Source organism: Melospiza melodia, chromosome 21 (genome assembly GCF_035770615.1).
Source record: "Melospiza melodia melodia isolate bMelMel2 chromosome 21, bMelMel2.pri, whole genome shotgun sequence".
Taxonomy (NCBI): Eukaryota; Metazoa; Chordata; class Aves; order Passeriformes; family Passerellidae; genus Melospiza; species Melospiza melodia.
The window spans coordinates 8471969-8498045 of record NC_086214.1 but is presented as its reverse complement, the minus strand read 5'-3'; the positions used below and the strand labels follow the sequence as shown (position 1 = coordinate 8498045).

The 26077-nt window shown below is 56.6% G+C and overlaps 2 protein-coding genes across 6 annotated transcripts in view; one reads left to right on the top strand and one right to left on the bottom strand.

Annotated features, from left to right (window-relative positions):
* The window catches only part of LOC134427982 (NADPH--cytochrome P450 reductase), a 31284-nt gene extending 14863 nt beyond the window's left edge, over positions 1–16421 (top strand). For all 5 annotated transcript variants that reach the window (XM_063174231.1, XM_063174233.1, XM_063174234.1 and 2 more), the window contains 14 exons: positions 5409–5457; positions 6263–6391; positions 6796–6945; positions 7783–7907; positions 8749–8838; positions 9305–9403; positions 10069–10185; positions 10844–10962; positions 12005–12186; positions 12853–13002; positions 13768–14095; positions 14919–15064; positions 15238–15323; positions 15534–16421. In XM_063174231.1, coding sequence (XP_063030301.1) covers positions 5409–5457; positions 6263–6391; positions 6796–6945; positions 7783–7907; positions 8749–8838; positions 9305–9403; positions 10069–10185; positions 10844–10962; positions 12005–12186; positions 12853–13002; positions 13768–14095; positions 14919–15064; positions 15238–15323; positions 15534–15678 — 1915 coding nt within the window. In that variant the 3' untranslated portion in view covers positions 15679–16421. The remainder of the gene's footprint in view (positions 1–5408; positions 5458–6262; positions 6392–6795; positions 6946–7782; positions 7908–8748; positions 8839–9304; positions 9404–10068; positions 10186–10843; positions 10963–12004; positions 12187–12852; positions 13003–13767; positions 14096–14918; positions 15065–15237; positions 15324–15533) is intronic.
* An 803-nt stretch (positions 16422–17224) lies between these two features.
* TMEM120A (transmembrane protein 120A) lies at positions 17225–25154 on the bottom strand. The gene is made up of 12 exons (XM_063174237.1): positions 25052–25154; positions 22728–22846; positions 22185–22301; positions 21743–21802; positions 21004–21099; positions 20675–20764; positions 20304–20369; positions 20132–20193; positions 19860–19952; positions 19176–19240; positions 18005–18073; positions 17225–17925 (listed from the first exon to the last, which is right to left on the bottom strand). Exons 1-12 carry the CDS (start codon positions 25124–25126, stop codon positions 17812–17814), a joined length of 1026 nt encoding a protein of 341 aa, XP_063030307.1. The 5' UTR covers positions 25127–25154; the 3' UTR covers positions 17225–17811.
* Between the last annotated feature and the right edge of the window lie 923 nt (positions 25155–26077).

The window sequence follows — 26077 nt, the reverse complement described above, 5'->3', positions numbered from 1 at the left end:
GCCAGGAATGAGCCACACAGGTGGAGATCTGGGTGCATTTCATTCCTTGTCTCAGTCACATTCCAAACTTAACATCGGTTTTCTGCTGGATTTTTTTAGCTCATGCTTTGTTTCTGGAGGTTGGGAAGTACATTTTTTTCTGGCTGGGAGGGTTTTAAAGGGCAGCAGTGTCCCTGGCTGTGCTACCTTGTGCAGACGGGTGCACACATGGCTGGCAGCAGCCCAGCTGCCTGTGCCAGCCCAGCCTTACCTTGGGAATGTGTCCTGTTGGATTGCTGGGATGCTTTCCCTGCCGTGCCTGCCAGCCAGGGCTGTGTGTGTCAGTGCACGTGGTCGTCTCTGGAGATTGTAAGAATGGCTGTGCTGGCTGGGGAAAGGGCACTGTCCATCTGAAATTGGATCCTGCCATGGCACAGCCTGGGCTGTGACTGATTCCACCTGCAGCCCATCATGTGCAGCTCTTCCAGAGGCTGTGGTGACCTTGCAGGGAAGCTTTGACTGCTGCTTGTGTGTTACCACCTTGTTCTGCTGCAGGGCCTCAGCACGTGGGTCCATCCCAGCCTGGCTGCTGCAGGTGCTGGCTCTGAGCTGCCTCACAGGCACTTTGTTTCATCTCTGGGGTCTGTGCTGCTTTCTCTGTCTCTGTGAGCAGCGAGGGAGCAGCTGCTCCTTGTGGGAGATGTGGAACAGCAGCACCTCATGTTGCTGATAACCAGAGGTGAGGTTGTTCAGCAAGTTGTCTGACACAGCTGCACTTTGGAAAAGTGTCAGCCAGGCAGGTGCAGAGTGACAGGAGGCTCTGGGGTGGTTTTTTCCCTGTACCCTGCTGCAGCCCTGCTGTGGTCATTATATCAAGCTGGTCCCAGGGCAGTGTGACCCTAAAAGCCAAGGCTGTGGCTGGTGGCACATCCATCCTTCAGGACAGAGACAGTGACTTCCTGCAGCTTTTGCAGTGGGATTTTATGGGATGCCTGGAACCGGGAGGAAAATGAGTGAGAAAACAAGCTTGGTCAGCCTTGGGTTTCCTTCCCTGCTGTAATCCTTCATCTGGGGTGGAGTTTCCTTTCTGATGAACAAGCAAATCAGGGTCCCACTGTCAGCCTCTGCCTGTGGCTGGCTGGATATGGGGGGCAGGGGAGCTGTCCCAGAGCCATGAAGGCAGAGAGGCCTCAGTGGGGCTGTCTCTGGCTGCAGTGGAGAGCCTTGACCTTTGGAGGGGTTGCATTTCTTCAGCTCGTTCTCTGCAGCTCTGCCAAAGTGCCTGAACTGCTTTATCTGATGGCATTGGATGATGGTTTCTGTTGTTTTCACTTTGGCCCCCCAGTTTCAGCCTCAGAAGGTGCTGAATAACAATTCAGACACATCTCAGTGGCTGCTGCTTTAGCAATGTGTTTGCAGTGCTGAAGAGTGCAATGCTGACCTAAACACAGCATCCAGCACCTCAGTGTCCTTCTGGGGTTTTTGGGAGCAGCACACCTTCATAAAACCACGTCAGCTCAGCAGGGTCTGCAAAGAAAACACCACTTTTGTTAGTGCCCTTAATTGTGGAACAGCAGATGTGAGGTTGAGATGCCCTGTTCTGGGTTCTCTCTGTGTGGCCTGGGAATCATGATCCTTTCCCAGCAATGCATCTCCAGTTCAGCCACAGCTCAGAGAGGGATCAGGCTGCTGATCTTCACCCTGAAGTGGAGCTGTTTTCCTGCCCAAAGTGCCCACAGAAGGGACAGAACCCAGCACATGCAGACGAGGTGTCCTGTACCTGTGACGTGTAACACGAGTGTGTGGGCCAGGCTGGGATCCCACTGAGTGAGCATTGCTGGTGTTTTGACCATTTTCAGACTTAATTAGAACCAGCAGAGCAGCCCTCCCTGCAGCCTGCTCTGCAGATGTCGTTAGGGAGAGCAGCTCTGGATCCCAGCAGCCACGGCCACCGCGCTGCTTCCTCGCAGGGCCATTGCTGGGGAATGCAGGAATTTATTTTTGCTCTTTGGCTGCTCCTCCTCTGCAAGTTTCTCAATCAATCAGAGATTCCTTTCCCTTCTCCTGTCCCCACTCTGCAGACAGTCGTCCTGGGGAGATGCTGGTGGGGCAGCCATTGGTATGCTGAGTGTCACCCTCTCCCTTCTCCCCCCCCTCTTTAACATTGTTTGGGACAGAAGCTGGCTTATCTCTATTCTGCAGCTATGCACAAATCCATTCCCTGGTACTTGTAGGGCTTCCTGTGGCAGGAATTGCTCCAAGTCCTCAGCCTGATTAGCTCTCTGCTGCCTGTGTGTGTGAGAGAGACCATCTCTAATTTAATTTAATAGGATCCTGAGGAAAACAAACTCCTTTGAGCTGCCTCCGTAATGGCACTGCCATAGTTACCCAAAGCATTGCTCACGCAGTGTCTGGAATCGTTTCATTCAGCTACAGCATCAAGCTTTTTTTTCCCCTCTTTTTTTTTTTAATAAAAGAATATCTAAAAGCAGCTGTGATATAAACAGTTTCCAAGGGAACGAGGCTGGGGGAGGGTTTTGTGTCCCGTCCCCTGCTCCGCGCGGGTGGGAGAGGGACGTGTGCTGCGGAGCATCCTGGGAGCTTTCATTCTCCACTCCTAATTCCTTTCTGCCACTGCTGCCAGATGTTGCAGTTTCTCAGGACTGAGCAGATCCTCTCAGTAACTTCCAAAGCCCCACCAGGAGGATTGGAGTGGACGGCACCACTCCTGCTATGACCCGTGCCGGGACCTTTTGTGCCGGCTCTCTTCTCCTCAACAAAAGGCTGATGCTCGGCTTTAACGCCCGGGAGGAGCAGAATGGAAAGGCCTGTGTGCCTATGGCTCCAGAGCTAAGTTAGATCCGTCCCCCCACAGCTCCCTTTGCAGACACAGCTGCCCTGGACTCTTTGTCTGCCTCCTCCCTGCCCTGCCATGGGCTGTGTGTACTCGGCCCCGCGGGAAGAGCCGGCCGTGGCCAGGTGAGTTACTCTGCCTGATGGGCTGCTGGGGTCCTTCCAGCTCCAGAGCTGGGTGGAGTGGGTGCCTCCTCCCTCTGCAGCAGGAGGAGAGGGAAAGGGAGAGGCTCTGCTTGGAAGCAGGCTGTTCCTCACTTCTGGGTGCACTGACTGAGCTGTCGGTGCTCGGTTTCTGTGCAGCATCCAGGCTGTGTCCTCACTTCTGGATGTATCTGTGCTTTCAGCAGGAAAGCCACTGGAGCTTTCTGAAGAGAGTTGTTCAGCTCAGACAGGCTTTGGTATTCTTGCTGAGCTGTTGGAAGCTTCCTCCCCTGTCCTAAGTGACAGAGAGCCCTGGGAGTCGTTTGTGCTGTGGGCTCTCACCAAGTGCAGGGGGAGCTGTACGAGCTACAGGCTCACTCTGACAATGGGGTTAATCCCCTTCCCTCACCCAGTGCTTCTTCCAGTGCTTGTAGCTGCCACCTTGAGCTGTCTTAAGCTGTAAGAGCAGTCCTTGCTGAGGACAAACTTTCTCTTCCAAGTTTCCCTGGCAGAGCAGTGGAAATGTGTGTAGTTTCTGCCTTTGGTGCCTGTGTGTTTTCGTTGCTCAGATTTTCAGGCCACCCTGATGAAGCAGTTTCAGGGAGCTGTGTAGCCTTTTTTTCCAAAGCCAGGCTCATTATTTCTTCTGTATCTGAGCCACAGCCTGTTCTCCAGCACTCACTTCAGTGCAGGATTGCCTCCTTTGAAAACAGACGAGCTCCATGTGCTGCTCCCTTTTCTCTTCCAAAGGGAGCTTGTTGAAAGGATCAAAAAACTTTTCTTTTTCTCCTCCTTTAAAAGCATTTTATTTAGTAGTTAAACCAACAGTTGTTTTAATTGGATCTCATTTGCAGAGGGCAAGAGTTAAAAAGTTCACCAAGGAGATAAAAACTAAGTGAGAGCTGTGTCTTGAGAGCTTTCCTGAGCCCCTGCCCTGGCTGCAGCGTGGGCAGGGCTGAGGCTGCTCCCTTAAGATATTTTTGATATCCCAGTTCCCAACAGGGGACAAATGACAGCGTGGGGAGGCTGTTAACTGCTGAGAGAGCCAAGCAGGGTGTGAAGCAGCTCTCCTGGGAGCACGGCTGCCCTGGGGAGATTTTTGGGGTCAGCTCTGCTTGTCCTTTGTGTGTGCTCTGTCTTTTGTATGGAATGTTGGTGCTCAGGGCTGTCAGGCCCAGTTATGGAGCTCCTTGATCCCTTTGGGTAGCAAGGGGTGCTGGAAGGGATGTTTAATGAGTGTCCCCCACCCTGCTGCTCTGCGTGTGTGTGCTCTCCACAAATGCCTCAGCACATCCTCGGGATCCCTCCCTCTGGGCTACAGAGTTGAGGAAACTGTTAGCAAGCTCTTCACATTCTCACATGGGCTGGAGCCAAAACCATTTGTTTTTTGCCTGGAGGCTTCTCTCTTCCCACAGGAGACCCGGCCTTGCATTCTTCCATTGTGGGACAGGAACGGGTCCCACGTTCCTCTTCCCTGCTACCAGAGCTGGGGGAGGACAGCAGGGGAGCTTCTGTCCTGGCCTGCTCTGCAAAGCTCCCAGCACCTAATCTGACTGCAGTTATGGTCACCTCTGCTTGTGAGGCTCCCAGAGTCCCCAGGGCTGGGCTGGTTTCACTCCATGACACTGAAAATCCAAAGATGTGCTAAGGATAGCAAAGCTCTGCTGGCTCCCTCCCTCGCAGCCACAGCAGTGTGAATCCAAACCTCCAGTGGGGTTTGTCCCACTTCCAAGCTAGGGAAAACCACATCTATACAATAATGCAAATGTTCTGTGCAGGAAATCCGTGCTGGGAATGGGAAGCCAGCACAGAATGAGCTCCACAGGACCTTGGCTGGCAGTGCTGGCCTTGCTGAGAGCTCTGTGGCTCTGAGCAGCTGTGTGTGCCTGCTCCACAGGGCTCTGCAGCCCTGGGGCTCATGGCTGGCATTTGGAGGTTCAAACAGCTGATTTTTAGCCCTGTTTGACTTCAGGTTTGGGGGATGTGCCCTGGGGAGCATGGCTCAGGACTGATCCTGCCTGCCCACGGTGGTGTGGGAAGGAAGGAGTTTTCCATCCCCTTCTTTCAAACCATGGCTTGGCCCCTGAGACTTATCTGGAGACCTGTTCCTGTGAGATCCTTTAGCTGAGCTGTGAAACCCCTCAGAGCAGCTGATAAAGGTTTCCTGGTGAGCAGGGCTGTGTGCCTGGGCTTTTCCCATGGGAGGATTCACTGATGGGGGTCAGGCAGGAGCTCAGCTTCTCCCCTGTGCTCCAAGTGCCTGCTCCATGGTTGTGTGCAGAAGCCCTGTGACTGAGCACTGTGGCCAGCAGAGATTCTCACTCTTTTGGGCAGCTTTCCTGAGGTCTGGAGGCCACTTTTCTCCCACTTGCTTACTCCTAACCTCAAATATGAATGTGCTCATCTGAAAAGATGTTCCTCCTGTCTTTCAGAGCAGCTCCAGTGAGAGACAGCAGCTTCATTGAGAAGATGAAGAAGACGGTAAGCTGCTTGTTCTGGGAAGGTGGGGGAGCTCATGTCCATCCCATTTTCCTCTGGAAACTGTCAGCAGGAGGAGCTGGTTTGGATTCAGACACATGGCTGCTGCAGAGAGCATCCAGAGGAAGGCTGTGTGAGCAGCCAGGAATAGCTCTTTCAGTCTGTGCCTGAGAGTTGTTCTTAGAGAAGAAATTCAAGTGAAATTTCAGTGGTGGAAAAAATTAATGTAATATGAGATCAAAGTCAGAAGGGAAATGGCAGAGACTTTGAAGTCATTGGCTGGCAGTTGTTTATCTGTGTGGTTGGTTCCCAAACTGGCTTGGCTGTGCAGTGGGAATTGTACACAGAACTGTCAGCTTTTGACTTTGGACACAAGAGGAAGCAAGGGCTGGATGCATTTTCCATTCTACTTCAAAGTAGCTGGCTTGCAGCAGAGCAGGAGCTCTGGTGCTCAGGCACTTGCCCAGAGCCTTTGGCAAGTTCTGCATTCTCATCCAGGGTGTTCCCTGTTTCCAGGAGTCACGCTGCAGCCTCCAAGTTGAGAATAAATAAATCTGGAAAGTTTATCCTTTGCTTTGGGTTTTAGTCTGACCTGAATCTCCCCTCTGAGAGTGGCAAGAGTCATGTTCTCATTTAACAGCTCAGCCTTGAGTTTTCTGCCAAGCTCTTGGAGTCCTGCACAAGCACACAGTCCTGGTTGCCTTTAGGTTGCAGTCCAGGATTCCTGATCTCAGGCATTTCCTTGTGCTTCATCCATGCATTTGCCAAATATAATCATCACTTAAAAGGGATTTTTCTCTCTCTCCAGGGCCGGAATATTGTGGTTTTCTATGGCTCCCAGACGGGCACAGCAGAGGAGTTTGCCAATCGCCTGGCCAAAGATGCCCATCGCTATGGCCTCCGGGGCATGGCAGCAGACCCAGAGGAGTATGACCTGGTAATTGAGCCCTGAACAGCCTTGGCATAGTCACAACCTTTCAGTGCTCCCTAGAAAAATCCAATGACTCTGGCCAAGGGGCAGTTGTGTCATTTAGGGTAGAAAAGATCAGCCTGAGTGATGCAGGTACAGGCTCAATCCTTGCCATTCTGCATTCTCCTGATCCTTTAAAGCCTTGCGTGGCAAATCCCATTGCTTTTCTTTCTGGTGGAGCAGAAATATTGACTTGCAGTCCAGTGAGGGTGGTTTCCTTTATTTTCCCAACCATTTTGGGTAGGTCTGGCCTTTCCCAACCCTTTCTGCAAACACGTGGTGCTGTTTGCACACCTACGCTGTGGGAATAGGAGTTGCCCAACAGCCACAGTGTGGGATCCTTGAAGATTCCTTCTTTCCTCTGCTTGCAGTCGGACCTGAGTCGCCTCTCTGAGATTGACAAGTCCTTGGCAGTGTTCTGCATGGCCACCTATGGAGAGGGGGACCCCACAGACAATGCCCAGGATTTCTATGACTGGCTGCAGGAGGCTGATGCCGACCTCTCGGGTCTCCGGTTTGCAGTAAGTGGCTCCCTTCCAGTTTTTATGTTGTATTTGGGCAGGAAGGCCAAAAGCCCTCCAGAGTGGTTTGGGGAAAGGCACAACATGATGTCTGTGCCTTGTACACCTTGTCTGGGATGAGATCCCTGCTGTCTTCCTGCCCAGGCTTTGTGGAATCCTGCAAATGTACTTCTGGAGGCTTTAAATGCAAATATCAGAGTTTGCTCTCCACTCTCTAAGTCATGAGGGTTTCCTGGTATAAACAGCCCCAGACAGCCCTGCAGGCACTGAATACAGGTTTGTAAATGAGCTGCAGGCTGCTGCTGCTCTTCAGAAGCTAATTGGGCAGCCTGGGGCCAGATCTTCTCCCACAAATTAAATCACTTGGAGGAGTGTGTAGCTCTCCTCATGTGCAGAGCTGAATAACTGGCTGAGAAACAGCCAGCCCACCTAAACCCTGGCCAAATTCCTTAGGCAGCATAATATTGCAAATGAGAGTGAAATGCACTGGTGGAGATGTGAAGCTACTCTGTGTGAAGCAGTGAGCAAGGATTTATTTACTGTATGGTTTGTGGGAGGTAAAGGCCAGCAATGGCTCTCCAGGCAGTCCAGGTTCTTACTGGTCCCACAAGGAGATATGCAGGAGTTCCTGGAAGAGCATCCAGGCTCAGGGGAGGTGCTGGTGCCTCCTGACCACACACTGGTAGATTCTTACTGGAGAGCTGATGGGGGGAGCTGGGAGAGGTCTCACTGCCTTTGTTCTGCATCCTCTGTGGGCTGATACCTGGCCAGAGGATGTCAAATGGATGGGGAAAGTCCACCTCTTGCTTCTGCATGCTCATGAGTGTTCCCTTCCAGGTCTTTGGGCTGGGGAACAAAACTTATGAGCACTTCAATGCCATGGGGAAGTACGTGGACAAGAGGCTGGAGGAGCTTGGAGCGCAGCGCATCTTTGAGCTGGGGCTGGGAGATGATGATGGCAAGTGAGTGCCTTGGGCTGAGGGGCTGGGCAGAGCTGGCTGAGAGCACCTTGGAAGGGACCTTGGCAGGGAATGGGTTCCACTACCAAGCCAGAAATAAGCTCCACAGGGTTTGTGGTTGGGGTTGATGTGTTTGTGTCTGCTGTGTCTCCCACAATCAGCTCCCTGTGCACAGGGAGTGTCCTGAGGGATCCTGTGTCTGGGAAATCCCACCTCAGCTCTAAATGCCCATGGCACAGCTGGAGCAGGCTTTGCTGCCTCCTCTGCCTTTGTGGATAAACTCACCCATCCCAGTGAAGGAAGCAGGTTAATCTCATTGGGAGCTGTTTTATGGTGGGAGGCAGCAATTTTCCAGCTCAGACAATGATATTTTCTTTTTACTTTTTTTACCTTTCTGTGTTCACCTGAGCACCTTGGGACATTACATCAACCTGTGGCTCTACCTCTAAGCTCTGCAGGGCCTTGTGGGAGGGATATGCCATGTGTGGAAGGCTCTCTGAGCCTGGAAAAATAAGCAATGCCACAGAGGAATAATGACCTTTTAGGAAGGTCCCCTCATGCCAGGGATGGACAATGAGGAGCTGAGCTTTTTAAAGACTGAGCCTAAATAACAAAGCCTTCCTTGGCAGGGCTGGGGAAGAGAGGGGTGTCTGGTGTAGCAGCAGTTCCCACTCAGTGCCCTGCAGGTGCTTTCCTGGTGATCCATGGGCACGTGGAGGTACCAGGGGTGCCTGGGTCTAAGGAAATGCCTTTTTCCACAGTGATGGGAGGAGGGCACAGGGATCTCAGGTGGCTTCTCTGGGAATGGGGCTGGATTACTGACTCTCTCTTCTGCCCTGCCTAGCCTGGAAGAAGACTTCATCACCTGGAGAGAGCAGTTCTGGCCAGCAGTGTGTGAGCACTTCGGGGTGGAGGCTACAGGAGAAGAGTCCAGGTGGGTTTGGGAGCAGCTCCTGCTGGGTGTCACAGACTGGTCACCTTGTCTGGTGGCTGTGCCATCAGCCCTGGGCTGCTGTTCCATTTCCTCTGTGCTGCCTCCCCTTCCAGACTCAAGGGCATGAGTGAAGTGTAGCAGTGAGTGGGGCTGTTTGGCCTGAGCCTGTGCTGGTGTGAGTCTGTGCCCAGCTCTGGGTTCCTCTTCTGAATGGGGAGATGATGGCTCTGGTTCCTTTGGGGCTGGCTGTGCTGATTGTGAGGCTTCAGGGAGGCTGAGGGTTCCCCTTGCTTTGGGCTTTCTGCAGAGTCTGCCTGTTTTCTCATGTCTCAAGAGGGGCAAAGGGATGGAAGTTGCATTTGTTTTTGAGCTGCAGCAAATCCAGCAAAGGAGATGATGCTTCCAGCTGTACCTTGTGGGTTCCAATTTGACTTTTTTCTCTTTTCTCTCCTTTTTTCTCCCCCAGCATCCGTCAGTACGAGCTGGTGGTGCACACAGATGTGAACATGAACAAAGTCTACACGGGGGAGATGGGCAGGCTCAAGAGCTACGAGAACCAGAAGCCGTGAGTGCCAAACCCCTGGGCAGGGCTTGGCTGGTGGCTCCCTGATGTTTCTAACAGCCCCTGCAGCACAGCAGGTCTCTGCCCAAGAGAAATGGGCTCAGAGCTCCACTGGGACTCTGAGATTTCCCAGTTTAATGAATCATTCATGGTGATGAAATGGCTGTGGTCACATGTGCTGCTTGGCTGGTGCATCCACAGCATCTGTCCTGAGCCTTTCCTTGCCTGCAGTGGCCAATGCATGATGGCTGCTGGCAGTATTGCTGTGGGGAGATGAGCTTGAAACATTCATTCCAGCCTGAAATATTCCTTTGAGATGTGACAGTGCCTCCAATCCAGTTCTGTCATGTGTCCTTAATGGGACAGAAGCTGTTGACTGCTGGGCTGTGCTGAGAAGGAAAAGGATCTGTTTTCTGTGCCAGTGTGGGGAGCAGCAGGGCCATGATCTGTTTTCTGTGCCAGTGTGGGGAGCAGCAGGGCCATGATCTGTTTCTGTGCCAGTGTGGGGAGCAGCAGATCATAATTTGGTTCGTGCTGGGGTGCAGTGTGCTCTGGAACAGGATCAAATCATGGCAGCCTGCTCTGGAGTCAGAGGAGCATGCCTGCATAGAAGGAGCTCCATGAGCCTGCAGGAGGGAATCCCAGAGCCCCTTTGTGTTTCCTTGCAGCCCCTTTGATGCCAAGAACCCCTTCCTGGCTCAGGTCACAGAGAACCGCAAGCTGAACGAGGGTGGAGAGCGACACTTGATGCACCTGGAGCTGGATATCTCCAATTCCAAAATCAGGTACTGCCCTGGGGGAGACTGCTCCTCTCTCTTGTCAGGAGCAAAGAGCAAGGATGTGGCACCAGCCTCATCCAGCACTTAGAAGGAGACCTTGCTCCTTAACACTGTCCTTTTGGGCTTCTGTACCAGCTCTTGCACTGCTTTGGGTCCATCCCATCTCACATCCCTGTCCTACCTGAGCAGTCCCAGTTGCAGGAATTCTCTAGAAGTCAGTAAATGAGGGGGCAGCTGAGCTGGGGATTGCTCTTGCCTGTATGTGCCTGGTTTAGATGTATGAGCACAGGGGGAATAAAGCCCTGTTCTTAAAACCCTCTCACTGGCCTAAATCCCTTAAATTGTTAGGAAGTCATGAATCCAGGTGGCTTAACATAACAACTGCAGAGGTTTTGAGGAGCTCTGCTCTGTTCTGTTGGGAAACTGACCTGTCCTTGCTGGAATTCTGGCAAAACTGCTGTTAATAAAAACCCTGGGAAACCACTATCCCACAATGCAACTGCTGGCTCTGTGGATGCTGGTGCTGCAGGTCCTGTGCATCAGACCTCAGGGTTGTCCTGCTGCCCCTTGCCTCAGCCCCCTTGTGTTCTGGCTGAGCTGCTGGGGGTGCTCAAGAAGGGGTGCAGGTGTTCCATGTGCTCTCCTTCCTCCTGCTCTGTGCCAGGTATGAGTCTGGGGACCACGTGGCTGTGTACCCAGCCAATGACTCCTCCCTGGTGAACCAGATTGGTGAGATCCTGGGCACGGACCTGGACACTGTCATGTCCCTGAACAACTTGGATGGTGAGTAGGGATCTCCAGTTCTCCAGCTGTGGCCTCTGTCCTTCACCCTCAGATCCTGTGAGGCACCTCCAGATGTCCCACAGCCCCTCTCAGCATTGTGCTGTTTTAGCAGGGGCTCAGAGCCTGCTTGCTGAGATCAGCTGAAGTGGGTCACTTGTGAAATGTGCTTGGTGAGCCCATTCAACAATAAATTATGTAACAACACACTCCTAATTATGGAGCATCAGCCCACCAGAGCATCCTTCAGCAGCTCTGGAGCTCCTCAGGGCCCTGAGTGTGTGAGATGTTCTTATTCAGTCATGGGAGGAGGCACAGGATTGGGGACTGAGCTGCCAGCAGGGAGCACTTGTGCTGATCCAAAGAGCTGTTCCTGGGGAGCATTCCCAGCAGAACCAGCCTCTGGCAGGAGGGAGATGGCAGCTGCTGCCCACCACAGTCCTGGAGCAGCACAGCCAGACCTGAGGCATCAGATGTGCTGGCCCAGAAGCCTGAGACAGCTCCTGGTTTCTAGGGACAAAGTGAATTTCAGGCATTGCTGGAGCCTGTGGCCCCCGTGCAGTGTCCCGTGCTGTCATTTGTGTCCCTTATGGAGCTCTCAAGGCTGAAGAGAATGGTGCTGGCCTTGGAGCACAGCTGACAGAGCCTGAGGACACTTCTGAGGCCAGATCTGATGGAGGTCTAAGTGCCTGAGGCCAAATTAGCCATGGAGGGCAGCCCCTGCTTAGCCTGGGGGTTTGCTGGACTGTGCGTGCAGATCTCAGGGCAGGGAGCGACTTGGGGAACACAGGGTGTGTCTTTTGTATTTTTTGCTTCAAAACTGTCAGGAAGCATCTATGAAACACAAAATGGGCTACTGGGAGATGGAGCTGCCTGGGGAGGGAGGTGATTCAGTGTGAGCTGGGGCTCTGACCCACAGGCTGCTCTTTCCTCCCTGAAACCCACTGTGCTCTGTCTCCAGCCCTCACAGCCGGCACGAAACCTCTTAACGCAACAGCACAAGGTGGATGATCTTTAATTTTTCTTTCTCTCCCCACTTCTCCAGAGGAATCCAATAAGAAGCATCCCTTCCCCTGCCCCACATCATACAGGACAGCCCTGACCTACTACCTGGACATCACCAACCCTCCCCGCACCAACGTGCTCTACGAGCTAGCCCAGTACGCCTCGGACAGCGGCGAGCAGGAGCGCCTGCGCAAAATGGCCTCATCTGCTGCTGAGGGCAAGGTGGGAGCACTGCCCTGCCCACCTGCCCTGGGGGGTCCCCAAAAGGCACCCAGAGAGCCCACGGGGTGGGGAGGCCCTGGGGGGAATCTCCTAAGTTACGCCCCACTGGCTGCTTCCCCTGTTCCTGTGTCTGTCCCTATGTTCCCGAGCCATTCTCTCCCATTTCCCTGCTGGGCCCTTATCTTTGTATTGCCCCCAGACCAGGGTCAGTCCCCAGGCCCCTGGGAGAGAAAGCTGGGCTCTGCAGGTGTGTGTGCTGGAGACCTGAATGTTGTCATCTTATTGCAAAGCTCCCACACCTTGGTGATTTCTCATGGACATCTCCTCACAGCATTGACTCCTTCACAGTACAGCCAACAAACTCCAGCTCCCTTCTCACCCAGCTAACCCACTCTTTTGTAGCACTTGTCTTCTTATTGGACACAGCTGTGGCCTGTTCAGGGCAGGCCTGTTCCTAATCTTTGGTGATTAGTGCAACTGCAACTCCTCAGGTGTGAGACTGCCTTCTGCACTATTCTCTTACATTCTCTCCCTCCACACCTGAACATCTCACCGTGCAGCTGAATTAAACATCTGTGGATATTATGCAAAGGCCCTTCAGGCTCAAGGCGGGTGTTTGCCAGCCCTGTGGGGAGGTTGTGATGCCCGTGCTCTCCTTGCCTGCAGGCTCTGTACCTCAGCTGGGTGGTGGAGGCCCGCAGGAACATCCTGGCCATCCTGCAGGACATGCCCTCCCTGCGCCCCCCCATCGACCACCTGTGCGAGCTCCTGCCCCGCCTGCAGGCCCGCTACTACTCCATCGCCTCCTCCTCCAAGGTGGGTGTGCTTCCTGCAGGGAGTGGGCCCATGGAGGGACCTCTCCAGCTGCAGCTCCCCTCAGCTGGGAGCTGGACACAGGGAGCTTCTCCTGGTGCCATTTGAGAGGGGCAGGTTTAGTGATCTCTGATTTAGTTATCCCAGCTTCTCACAGGGTTTATGCAGAGTTCCATGCTGCAGCCAGCTGTGCCCTGATACCACCACACTCCCTGGAGCTCTGCTCCTCTTTGCCCATTTGCCTGGCAAGGTGGCATTTTAGGGGCTGGTCAAAAGTCTCTCTTGGCAACCTCCAGAGAAGCTCAGTGGTCCCGTGATGAGTTGAGGACAAGACAGAAGCCCCATGAGGAGCATGCAGGGAGGAGTAACTGTCCCAATGTTAACATGAGGTTAAACTTCTCCCACATTCCTTAGCACAGTGTGGGGTTGCTGGGGCTTCTTCTCTGCCTGGTTCCAGCATCTCTTCCCTTCAAGTCTGTATTGCAGGGAACATGCTGTTGTCTCCTTATGACAAAAGTTCTATACCTTCTTGGTGTTCCTCATAGGCAGCTCCTCAGAGCACTGACTCTTCACAAAGTAACCAACTGACTCCAGCTCCCTTCCCAACCAGCCACCCCACTCTTTCATAGCATCTTCTTCTCATTGCTTACAGCTGTGGCCTGTTCAAGTCAGGCCTGCTCCTAATCTTTGATAATTGGCCCAGCTGCAACTCCTTAGGGGTAAGCCTACTTTCTACACTATTTTCTTACATTCCATCCCCTTACACAGGTCCATCCCAACTCCATCCACATCTGTGCCGTGACGGTGGAGTACGAGACCAAGACGGGCCGCCTGAACAAAGGGGTGGCCACCAGCTGGCTCAGGAGCAAGGTGCCTGGCCAGCCTGGGAGCAGCTCCCAGGTGCCTGGCCAGCAGGAGAGCAGCTCCCAGGTGCCTGTGCAGCAGGGGAGCAGCTCCCTGGTGCCCATGTACGTGCGCAAGTCGCAGTTCCGGCTGCCCTTCAAGCCCAGCACGCCCGTGATCATGATCGGGCCGGGCACCGGCATCGCCCCCTTCATGGGCTTCATCCAAGAGAGGGCCTGGCTCAAGCAGCAGGGTGAGTGCCCAGGGGCTGGAGCTGCTGCAGGGCTCCCTGAGGGCAGTTTGGTGCCTCCAGGGTGCAGCTTTGCTGGTCCTGTTGCTGGTGGGTCCAGCCAAATCAGAGTGCTGGGGCAGGGTGAACAGGGCTGGGTGGTTTTGTCCACACAAGGGTGTCTGTCCTGCTCTTGGCCACAGAGGATGTTTGGGGGTGGACAGAGCTGGGGCACTTCTCTGAGCTCTGCCACTATTGTAAATCAAAGGTGACTCCAGCAAAGGGGAGAGAGAATGATGCATCTGACTCCATCATCAGAAGGCTAATTAATTACTTTATTATACTATACTATATAATTTCATCTAAATTGAATCTGCTGTGCACTCTTGCTCACAACTGCACAGAACTGCACTCATCTCTTGTGACTGTCCCATGACAGTCCAACACACACACAATTGGCCCTGATAGGCCAAGGGAACAAACCACCCTCACTTTGGGTAAACAGTCCCCATATTGCATTCTACTTTAGCCCAACACAGGCACAGCAAGCGAGGTAAGAACTGTGTTTTCCTTCTTCTCTGCTTGTCTCACAGCTTCTCTCTGTTCAGAGGGCATGTGAATACCACATGCCAGCACCACACCTCCAAATAACCACAGTCAGGTCACTCAGACTGGATTCTAAAGCCTGTGGAATCAGTCCTGAGCTTCCCCTTGTAACCAGAAACCATCTGTGAGCCCAGGGTGGGGGAGAGCACAGGGCTGGGGGCTGCTGGGGCTGTCAGGACAAGGGGGGGTTCAGAAGGGGGCTCAAGGCCCAGCTGATGAGGCTGTGTGACCCACCCTGCAGGCAAGGAGGTGGGTGAGACAGTGCTTTACTATGGCTGCCGCCACGAGCGCGAGGACTACCTGTACCGGGAGGAGCTGGCCCGCTTCCAGAAGGAGGGAGTGCTCACCCAGCTCAACGTGGCCTTCTCCAGGGACCAGGCTGAGAAGGTACCACGCTGTTCCTGCTGCCCACCATCACTCCACGGCAGGCAGGAGCGCCCAGCACCCTCCTGTCTCCCAGAGCTGTGAGCACAGCCTTGCCTTGCTGAGCCTCCCCCTCCAAGGTCTGTGGTGTGGGGGCTCTGCTCCTCTCCCCTCACTCCCACCTTCTTTCCTGCCAGGTTTATGTCCAGCACTTACTGAAGAAGAACAAGGAGAATGTCTGGAAGCTGGTTAATGAGGGGATGGCTCACATCTACGTGTGCGGGTAGGTCTGGGCACAGGATGGGAATCTGGGGGCAATTCTCAGGAAAAGGAGCGTGACTCAGTTTCCCCAGGTGGGCATTACAAGCCCTGGGAGGGTTCTGCTGCCCAGGTTCACAGGAGGGTGGGCAGGGGGCTGTGGTGAGCACGCCCTGCAGGGTGGGAGGTGGCTGTGTGGCTGTGCTCTGGTGTCTCACTCGCCCCCTGTTTGCAGCGATGCGCGGAACATGGCCCGGGACGTGCAGAACACCTTCTACGAGATCGTCTCCGAGTTTGGCAACATGAGCCAGCCCCAGGCCGTGGACTATGTAAAGAAACTGATGACAAAGGGCCGCTACTCCCTGGATGTGTGGAGCTAAGAGCAGGGCTGGCGGGGCCAGGGAGAGAACAGGTCCCCAGGCGTGGGCCAGGGGAGCTGGCAAGTGCCTGCTCACCCACTGCTGCTGTGGGTGACGGTGTTGTCCCCTGCCCACGGCTACCCCGGTGTCACTCCCAACCCTTCCTGGGCCTCTGCGTTCCCTCGGGGCAGGCTGGGCACCCAGGGGGTGGAAAGGGTTGAGAGGGGCAGGGGGGTAGCTCAGGCTGCTGCCCAGGAGCTGCGGTGTCACCAGTGTCACCGACGCCTCAGGGTGCACCAGCGTTGGCCTTGAGGCCAGGGACAGCGGGGACACGGCCACGAGGGACAGACACAGCCAGGGAGTCCTTTCCTGGACACGAGGTGCTGCCTTATCCCCGGGGCTGGAGCCCAGCCTGGCCTGCAGGGACAGCAGAGGGGTGGAGGGGCTGTGCTGGGGCTGGGCTCGCAGCTTTGCCTCCCTCCTGCCACCCCGGGCATGTGGGGCTGGCAGTGGGCACAGAGCTGTCCCAGCAGCGTGTCCTGCTCCATTCCTGCTGCCTGCCCTGGCTCCAGCAGCAGCGGGAAGCTCCTCCCCCTGTGGAATAACGCCGGATCGGAGGCGGGCTCTCAGCCCCTGGGAGCCCTGCCTGCTCCCCTGAGCCCAGCCCCTCCCTCACATCATGTACGATCATTTTTTAAATACGGTTTTTATTTTGAACATCTTTGTGATTTTAGCGTGGAAAAAAAAACCAAAACAAAACAAAAAACAACAGAAACCCCAGACTTCCAGGCTGTCCAATGATTGTAAATTATTTAAATACATTTACCCTTGGAATAAAAACCCTGTGTCTGGAGTTTGCTTCCTGCATCTCTCTGCTCAGCCAGAGGGAAGAAGGAGGCAGGAGGAGCAATGGATGAAAACCAGGAGGGAATTTGGGGATGTGGTGGCAGCTCTGGGTTTGGTGTGAGCTGGGGCAGCCCCTACCCTGAGTGCTGGGCTGTGGAGGGGAGGGAGGATGGCAGGGGGGGCTCTGGACTGGGGTGCAGCTGTGCCCAACCTGCTCTTTGGTTCTTCCAGAGCTCCCAGTGCTGGTACAGCTGGTGCAGGGTGACTCTTCCCCACCTCCAGGGACACTGAGGTCCTGCTGGGCTCCTTGGGATGCCGTGGGAAGGAGCACCCCCTGCAGCTCAGGCTGGTGGAAGGGCACAGGGAGATGACTTTTCATAAAATCCTGGGCTCGTTTAGGCTGGAAAGCCCCTCCAAATCACAGAGTCCAACCCTTAACCCAGCACTACCAAACCCACCACTCAACCATGTCCCCAGCTGCCACAGCTACATGGCTTTTAGATCCCTGCAGGGATGGTGACTCCACAACTGCTTGGGGCAGCCTCTGTCAGGGCTGGACAACCCTTTTTTGTGAAGACATTTTCCTTAATATCTGATCTAAACCTGGTGGAAGCTGAGGCTGTTTCCTCTTGTCCTATTGTGACAATTCTCCTCTTGCCCCCCACCTCCCCCCTCTTTTCAGGGAGGTCGTGCCAGGACCCACATCCTGATGAACCAAAGCCACAGAGCAGAGTGTGGGAGCAGTTCCCAGACTGAGCCAGGGCAGCTCCTTCCCTTTATTTTCACATCTGCAGCCTCAGGAGCTGCCAGCCCAGGCTGCTGCTTGCATTGCCCAGCCCCAGCTCCTGCTGCTCCCACCCCATTCCCTGTGGGTTGGAGGTGAGGGAGGAGCTGGGGCAGCCCTGGAATCAGCTGTGCACGGCCCCAGCTGCCGTGGGTGCAGGGCTGGGGGGCAGAGGGGGATCCTGCAGCACCCCAGGAGCTGTGGGAGGCAGTCCCTGGGCACTGCCCTGTCCCAGTGAGGAGCAGCAGCATCCAGAGGACATGCCAGTGCCAGGAAGGGCAGTGGCTGTCCCCTGCTGTCTGGATGGGGAAGGCAGCCAGGATGGGAGGTGCAGGGTGCCCCTGGCTGCGGGTGAGTGACTCCAGCAGGGATCCAGCCCCACAGGGACTGCCCAGGAGCAGGCCCCAAGCTCTGTCCCACAGCCAGGCCTCCAAGGGATGGGGTGAGACCCCAGAGTCCGGACGGAATTGAGGAGATGGGGACAGGGGATGGAGAAACAGTCCAGGCCCCCACAGGGCCCCACTTCAGTTCTCCTTCGTGTCCTGGTTCTTGTTCTGGATCTTCTGGTGGACGACACGGAGCGTGGTGAAGAAGTTACCCAGGAAGAGGATGGAGAAGGGGAGGCCGCACATGAGGACCTGTGGGAGGAGAGGATGGGGTCAGGAGCACAGACCTACCTGGGATCCCCCTCCAGGGCCCTTCCAGGAGCCTCCTTACCTGCCACTCCTTGCACTCGGGGTGCTGCAGCATGCGGAACAGGGTGATGGCATTGTACAGCTGCCAGAACTGAGGGGAGAGGAGATTCAGGAGAGCTGCTGCTGCTGCTGCCACAGGCTCAGCCCAGGCCCCAGCCTGTCCAGCCGCTCCCCCTGGGTATAAACCCCACACAGCTGCTCCCTCTGGGCATAAACCCCACACCCATTGCTCCCTCTGGGCATAAACCCCACACCCATTGCTCCCTCTGGGCATAAACCCCACACAGCTGCTCCCCCTGGGTACAAACCCCACACCCATTGCTCCCCCTGGGTACAAACCCCACACCCACTGCTCCCCCTGGGTATAAACCCCACACAGCTGCTCTCCTGGGTACAAACCCCACACCCACTGCTCCCCCTGGGTATAAACCCCACACAGCTGCTCTCCTGGGTACAAACCCCACACCCACTGCTCCCCCTGGGTATAAACCCCACACAGCTGCTCTCCTGGGTACAAACCCCACACCCACTGCTCCCTCTGGGCATAAACCCCACACAGCTGCTCCCCCTGGGTACAAACCCCACACAGCTGCTCTCCTGGGTACAAACCCCACACCCACTGCTCCCTCTGGGCATAAACCCCACACAGCTGCTCCCCCTGGGTACAAACCCCACACCCACTGCTCCCTCTGGGTATAAATCCCACACCCATTGCTCCCCCTGGGTACAAACCCCACACCCACTGCTCCCCCTGGGTATAAACCCCAGCCTCGTGTGGGGGCAGTGAAACCCCATCCAGGCTCATTCCCAGAGGACCCCAGCTGGGACATCCCCCCTGTTTCAGGCCAGCTGGAGCCCAAGGGCCTCAGGAAGCCTCAGAGCAGCCTTTGGCCATCAGCCTCAACAATCTGACCGAGGAAGGGCTCAATCCTTTCATCAGCAGCTCAAAGCTGGAGCTCAGAAGGGCTTTGGAAAGGCTTTGGAAGGGTTCTCACCCAGCAGAACCACCCCAGCTCCTCCCCAGCTGTGGTGGCTGCTTTGGAGGGAGAGGCTCAGCATTTGCTGGGAGCACATCCCTGCTGTGGCAGCCTGTGGGGTCTGTGCCACATTCAGGGCATGAGCACAGCTGGGAATGGGGCACATCCCACTCCCACCCAGGCTCTGACATCCTGCAGGGACTGGGGCAGCCTCACCTGCCCAAAGAAGAGGAAAGGAAGCAGGAACGTGAGGCCTCTCCACATCCAGGACTGGAAGCCCTCTGCAAAGGAGGAAGGTTTCTGTGAGGAGCTGGAATGGGCTGTGGACAGGGGATGGGGCCCAGCTCCCCCAGACATGAGGGCAGGGAGGCTCAGTGCCACACGTGCCTGCCTGAGGAGGTGCTGCCATTCTATTCCATTCCAGCCTCACTGTGGGCACAGGCAGGGGGCACAGAGGCAGGGACCCCTAATCCAGCACAGGGCCCTGGTCCCCAGCTCCTGCTGTCGGTGTCACAGGAGCTGGGGAGGTGACAGCCCACAGTGCCTGGCGTTTGAGGGGTGTGCCACGTCTGAAGGGGCAAACCTGGGGTGCCCAGAGCCACATCCACTGCCACCCCACATCCTGAGGGAGCCCAGGAATGCCCAGAGCCACACCTCACATCCTGAGGGAGCCAGCTGTGGGCTGGTGGTCCCAGCAGAGCAGGAGGAGGGGGACAATCATCCTGTGGGGTGGTGCTGCCCCATAGGAGATGCTGCTCTGGGAGCTTTGGTTTGTTTGACTTGTAGCTTTTACTGTTCCTGCCACGGATGAGAGTGACCTCAAATCCAAGTGCCACCGTTTCCTCCAGCACAACCCAGAGCTCCCAGCGAGCTGAGCAGCACAGGGCACACCCCACTCACCCACAGTCAGGTCCATGTTGTGCCTCTCTCCCAGCGCCCGCAGCCGGTACAAGCACCCGCTCTGGTAGTAATACTGCAGGAACTGCACAAAGCCTGCAAGGAGAGCAGGGCTGCTGTCAGGAGCTGCCCAGGGATCACCTTCCAGCCTCAGCAGCACCCCACGAGGCCAAGGGAAGCACCAGGTGAGCTGAGAGCTGAGCAGCTGCTGCCAGGTCTCCATGTGCAGAGCACCTGGGTTAATTCCCTGGCCCGGCACACAGGGCAGCACTTACTCTGGTACATGGAGAAGGACAGAAACTGGTTCCTGAACATCTGGTACATGAGCCCATCTGGCCTGTGGAGAGACAGTGCTGGCTGGGGGACGTGGGGCTGCGAGGGGACAGCCAGCCCTGCCTGTCCCAGAGCCCAGGCAGGCCCTCCATGGGACAAGGGACAGACACTCACCACGTCAGCATGACACCTGAGAGGAAGGTGGAGATGTAGTGATGGAAAACCCACCAGCCTTTGATCCTGGAGGCAGACACAGAGAAGCACCATCACATCTGGAGCACGGACCCAGAGCCAAAGGCAGCCTGGAGAGTGCAGCAGCCCAGCCCAGCCATCCCCAGCTCCCAGGGCTGGTGGGGAAATGCCTCAGAGCAGGACCCGGGGCCTCGGGGCTGGGCAGCACCAGGGCCCTGCCGGCTCCACCTGCCCACGCGGAACGGGAGGTTCCTCCTGCGGCTCCAGCAGGGTTTGCACACACCCTGAGTGGGAGGGAGCTGCTCCCCCGTGGCAGGGATGGCCCAGCCCCTCCCCAGGCCCGGGGCACTCACTTGGAGCCGTTGTTGATGAGGATGCTCTCGCGGATGGTGAGGGTGCAGTAGTACCACACCAGGAGGAAGTTGAAGACGGCGTCTGTCACCCTGTGTCACACAGAGCAGGGTGTCAAGGCACGTGCTGGGGGCACAGGCACGGTGACAGCCCCCGGGACACCCACCCCAAGGGAAGGGACCTGCTCCCCACCACCCACCATGGCCACACAGCCACAGAGGCCACCCCACCTCCAGGTGCTTTAGCAGCATCTCCTGTGCAGCTCTGGATATTCCAGGATGGGAGCGAAGGGCAGGGAGGAGATCTCTGCCCAGCACCAAGCCAGACTCACCTGGAGTTGAGGAGGAACCGACAGGAGAAGGAGACAATGAGGAGGATGATGGTGAGGTAGAGCTTGAACTTCTCGTACTCATCTTTATATGCAAACCTGCAGGGAAGCACAGGGACAGGCTTGGAGCAAGGGGGCTGCTGGAAATCTGTGTCCTCCCGTCCCATCTGGCTGGGTAAAGTGATGTTTCTGGGAGAACCTTGCCTTGGGGGTATTTCTGAGAGCAGAGCACATCATCAGGCTGCTCCCACACAGCTGGGACACATCTGAGCTCCCCAAACCACCCCAGCCTGGGGGTGGCCCTGGTGGGGGAGATGGGCACACGGGGATGGGCACACATCTCCAAGGGGAGGACTGGGGAGCAGAGGGAGAGGGGAGTGGCTCCTGGCTGGGCATCTCTGGCAAGGGAAAGGCTCCAAGGGGCCAAAACCAACTCCTGGTGCTTCCCCAAGGGAAGAGAAGGGGACTATCCACTGTCTGTCTTTCCTGGAAGTTCCTGACACAGTGGAAACACGGACGTGGCTTCAGTGGAGGATCCCATTAACTTGTCAGAGCTAATGGTCCAGCCCAGCCCAGCAGCAGGAACGTGAGGGGGAGCCAAGGATTTGGCTGACTCCTGGGAAGGGAATCTACACCAGGTGAGCCAAGGCAGCCCCGTGTCTGCCTGGGAGGAGCTGCTGTTCCTGGTGCCAAGGGGATCCCAAGGCAGGAAAATCAGAGGAGCAGCGAGGGGGGGCCGTACTTGGCCTGTTTGCTGAGCAGGGTCACGTTCACATTGCCGAGCACCAGACTCAGGTACAACCTGGGGAGAGAGCAGAGCGTTAGCACAGCGCCTGCCCGTGCAGCTGTCCCCTCCTGTGCCACCAATGAGACCAGGGGTGAGCCCCAGGTGCTTCCACAAACCCTCTGGAACCCCCTCCCATGGGTGGGGAGCACACAGCCCACCTCCCACAGCCCTGGGATGTGCACCAGGGCTTCTCCTCGGGCACAGCCACCGGGCAAGGGTGGGTGATGGCCATGAGCAGGCAGAGGAGTGAGGGCAGCACTGCTGGTGTCGCTGGGGAGCCCAAGGGGAGCAGCACAGCCGTGACACCGCTGGGTGCAGGGTGGCAGCTCTGGGGTCTGTCCCTTACGGCCACAGGGATGTGGAGGGTGGCCCAGGCAGAGCTGAGGCGCCTTCTCACCCGTTCTTCTTTGGCAGATAGGCCTCCATCTCAAAGAACACGTTCTGCCTCTCTTTAATCAGGCTCTGGGTCTCTTGGATGGATGCTTGCTGCTCGGGACTCGCCTGGGCTCTGCATCTGGGGAGCAAACACAGGCACTGGCACCAGCAGAGCCTCTGGGACGTGAGCAGCACGGGCTGGCACTGCACAAGTGACTGATGGGGCAGGGACACCCCAAGGACGGGGAAGGGGCACGGGAGGCAAGTCCACAACTCCATCTGCAGGGTGAGCTCCTCTGCCAGGCCCTGGTGGTGCTCAAGGTGAGGCCAGGTGGGTCTCCCACCCTCAGCAAGGATGGGGAGAGCTTTGTGCAGGAGGGGGGCAGTTCATGGTACCTGCAAAACCCCTGCAAGCTCTCAGCTGCAAACAGGACACAGGAAAGGGGGGGTGGGGAAGAGCAGCCTGCCCACAGCCCCTGGCTGCAGAGAGGTTTGCATTTGAGGCATGGGGGGAGCTCAGTCCTGCCTGCTGTCCCCTCCTGTGCTGTCACAAGCACTGACTCACTTTTTGAGGGACAGGGACAGCTCCTTCAGCCGCTTCTTCTGCCGGGCGATGGAGCTGGAGATGCCATCCTGCAGCTTGGTCAGCTCCTCGAGTTTCTGCTTGTACAGCTTGTGGTTGTCCTGGGAAGGAGAGAGAGACCAGCACACATTAGAGCTGCCAGCCCAGACACCCCTGTCCTTGGGCCCTCTGTGAAAAATGTCCTTGATTTCACCTGTGTGGCTGCTGGGTGAGAGGAGGGGTGGCCAGGTGTGTTTGGGGACAGCCAGCCCTGCTCCCATGGGGATGCCCAGCCCCAGTCCCAAGCAGGACGTGCACAGGATGTTCCCGTGCTCGGGACACCAATGACTGCACACAGCAGACAGGAAAGGCTTGGGAATGAACCCAGGACGGGACAACTGTGGTGCCACAGTTGGCTTTGAGTTCTGGGATAGGATGAGCAGCTCTCTGTGCCACCAGCTCTCCCAGCTCATGGCTTTAGGGCTCCACCTGAGCTCTCCTGGGAAGCTGGAAGGAGCTTGAGCTCTCTATGATGCTTTTGTTAAAAAACGTCCTTAATTTCACCTGTGTGGCTGCTGGGTGAGAGGAGGGGTGGCTGCAGAAGGCCAGGTGTGCTTGGGACAGCCAGCCCTGCTCCCATGGGGATGCCCAGCCCCAATCCCAAGCAGGACATGCACAGGATGTTCCCGTGCTCGGGACACCAATGACTGCACACAGCAGATAGGAAAGGCTTGGGAATAAACCCTGGGTGGGCCAGGGTACAACTGTGGTGCCACAGAGGACAGGATGAGCAGCTCTTTGTGCCTCAGCTCTCCCAGCTGGTGGCTTTGGGGCTCCCCTGGGAAGCTGGAAGGAGCCTGTCCATGAGCTGGACAAAGGAAGGGCTCCCAGCAGGGCTGCAGCCAATGTAACCCAACCACACCTGGATAAGGCTGCCTGCATTTCTCCACTATTTTTAGTAGGGAAAGGGGAGAGCTGCTGGATCAATGCTGCTGCTGCTGCTGCTTGTCCAGATCAGCAGGAAAAGAGCCTCACCTCGGCCACAGCAGCCTGAGGGCCACCTCCACACGCTGCTCGCTCCAACCCTTGGACTAGACCTTGGCACGAACAAATTCTAACCTCTGTAGGTCTTATCAACCACCTGATCACCAGATCTTAAAAGGTGTTCCCAAAGGAGAAAGGTGAAACCAAGAGCAGAGGAGAGAACCCTTCTCCCTCTGGTGACAAGCAAGGAGGGAACGGATCCCAGATAGTCCCGGTTCCACAGCAGTGATTTATGTCCCTGATTTATCCCAGGACATTCCCTGCCTGACCATGGAGCTTTCCTGCTGCCACCTAGAGTCACCTCGCTCTGGCTGTGGAGTTAACCGTGAGCAAGGGGCTTTTGTGACCAGTCCTTCAGCCGTGCCAGCCCCGGGGACGGCCCGTGCGAGGAGTGACCCGGGCGGGGAGGAGCTGTCCCAGGGGAAGGGCCGGCGCTGAGCGGCCTCCCAGGGCTCGGAGTGGGCGACCCGGGACATCCACGCAAGCCCTATGGAGCAAGAGGAGGTTTCTCAAAGCCTCCCTTGCCCCAGATCTGGGACACGACATCCGCTTCACCCCGCTCTGGGGGGAAGGAGGGCCAAAGGGAACGGCTGCGGCTGCAGCCCGGTGACAGGACACGGCTGGCCAACCTTCCCCTGGGGTGACCCTGTGCGAGCTCAACCCTGCCCACTCCTTCTCCGGCACGCATCAGGCAGCGCCTGGGGATTACACAAAGCAGGTGGAAGCACCTCTGACACCGGTCACCTTCCTGGCACGGAGCGGTGACAGGGACAGCGCTGGGGACACGGCACCGGGCTGAAGCGTGCCCGCGTTCCGGGAGCGCTGGCTCCGCCGGCCGGTGTCCCCGCGGGGCTGGCGGGCTCCGGGCTGCCCCGAGAGCGGCGATAAGGGCTGGGACAGCATCTGCGCACCTCGCCGGGCACCGCCGCTCCCAGCAGCAAAACCGGGAGATCTGAGCTCTCCACGCCACGTCCGCGGCGAGCTGGGGCATCAGAGCGGGGAACCCCGCTGGTCCCGAGCCCGGCACAGCCCGGCACAGCCCGGCACAGCCCGGTACAGCACGGCACAGCCCGCACCCTGCCCTGCTCCCAAACGCTCTGCCCCCAGGCACACGGGGGCCGGGGCACGGCGGGAAAGCACCCGGACCGCAGCGGGGAGAGCCCGGCTCGCGCTGGGGATGCCGCGGGGCACCGGCGGGGGATCCCCCAGCCCCGGTGCCGGTAACCGCGGCGTGCCGCGCTCGGCCGGAGCGCTGCCCCGGCCCGTGCCGGGCCCGGTGGTACCTGGATGCGCTGGTAGCCGTCCTGCAGCTCCTCCCACTCGCGCAGGCACTCGGCGAGCGAGGCGCCCCAGGCCATGGCGGCGATGGCGGCGGCGGCGACCGGCCCGGCCCGGCCCGCGGCGACGGGCGGCGCTGGCCACGCCCCCTTCCGGACACGCCCCGGGGCGGGGCTGGGGGCGGGGCCTCCGTCAGACCGCGCTTCCCTCAGAAACCGAGCCTGGAAAAACAGATATTCCCCTGGAAAAGCAGAAATTCCCTCTAAAATGGAGCCTGGAAAATGAGAAATTCCCCTGGAAAACCAGAAATTCCCTCTAAAATGGAGCCTGGAAAATGAGAAATTCCCCTGGAAAACCAGAAATTCCCTCTAGATCAGAGCCTGAAAAACCAGAAATTCCCTTTAGAGTGGAGCCTGGAAAAGCAGAAATTCCCCTGGAAAAGCAGAAATTCCCCTAGAAAACCAGAAATTCCCTCTAAAATGGAGCTTGGAAAATGAGAAATTCCCCTGGAAAACCAGAAATTCCCTCTAAAGCAGAGTCTGGAAAACCAGAAATTCCCCTGGAAAACCTGAAATTCCTTCTAAAGAGGAGCCTGGAGAACCAGAAATTCCCCTGGAAAACCAGAAATTCCCTCTAAAGCCGAGCCTGGAGAACCAGAAATTCCCCTGGAAAACCAGAAATTCCCTCTGTAACCGAGCCTGGAAAAAGAGAGATTCCCCTGGAAAACCTGAATTCCCTCTGAAAATGAGCCTGGAAAACCAGAAATTCCCCTGGAAAACCAGAAATTCCCTCTTAAGTTGGAGCCTGGAAAACCAGAAATTCACTCTAAAGCTGAGCCTGGAAAACCAGAAATTCCCTCAAAATCGGAGCCTGGAAAAGGAGAAATTCCCTCTAAAGCGGAGCCGGGGAAACCAGAAATTCCCTCAAAATGGGAGCCTGGAAAATGAGAAATTCGCTCAAAATCAGAGCCTGGAAAACCAGAAATTCCCTGGAATCTCAGCCCTTGTTGCCCCGGGCTCACTCCCAGCTTT

Coding starts and splice junctions, on each gene's coding strand:
- TMEM120A (XM_063174237.1), bottom strand. CDS start 25,126: ATGGCCTGGGGCGCCTCGCTCGCCGAGTGCCTGCGCGAGTGGGAGGAG. Junction 21,803..22,184: donor TATCTGCCAAAGAAGAACGG/GTGAGAAGGCGC, acceptor CTCTCTCCCCAG/GTTGTACCTGAGTCTGGTGC. Junction 17,926..18,004: donor CCGAGTGCAAGGAGTGGCAG/GTAAGGAGGCTC, acceptor CTCCTCCCACAG/GTCCTCATGTGCGGCCTCCC.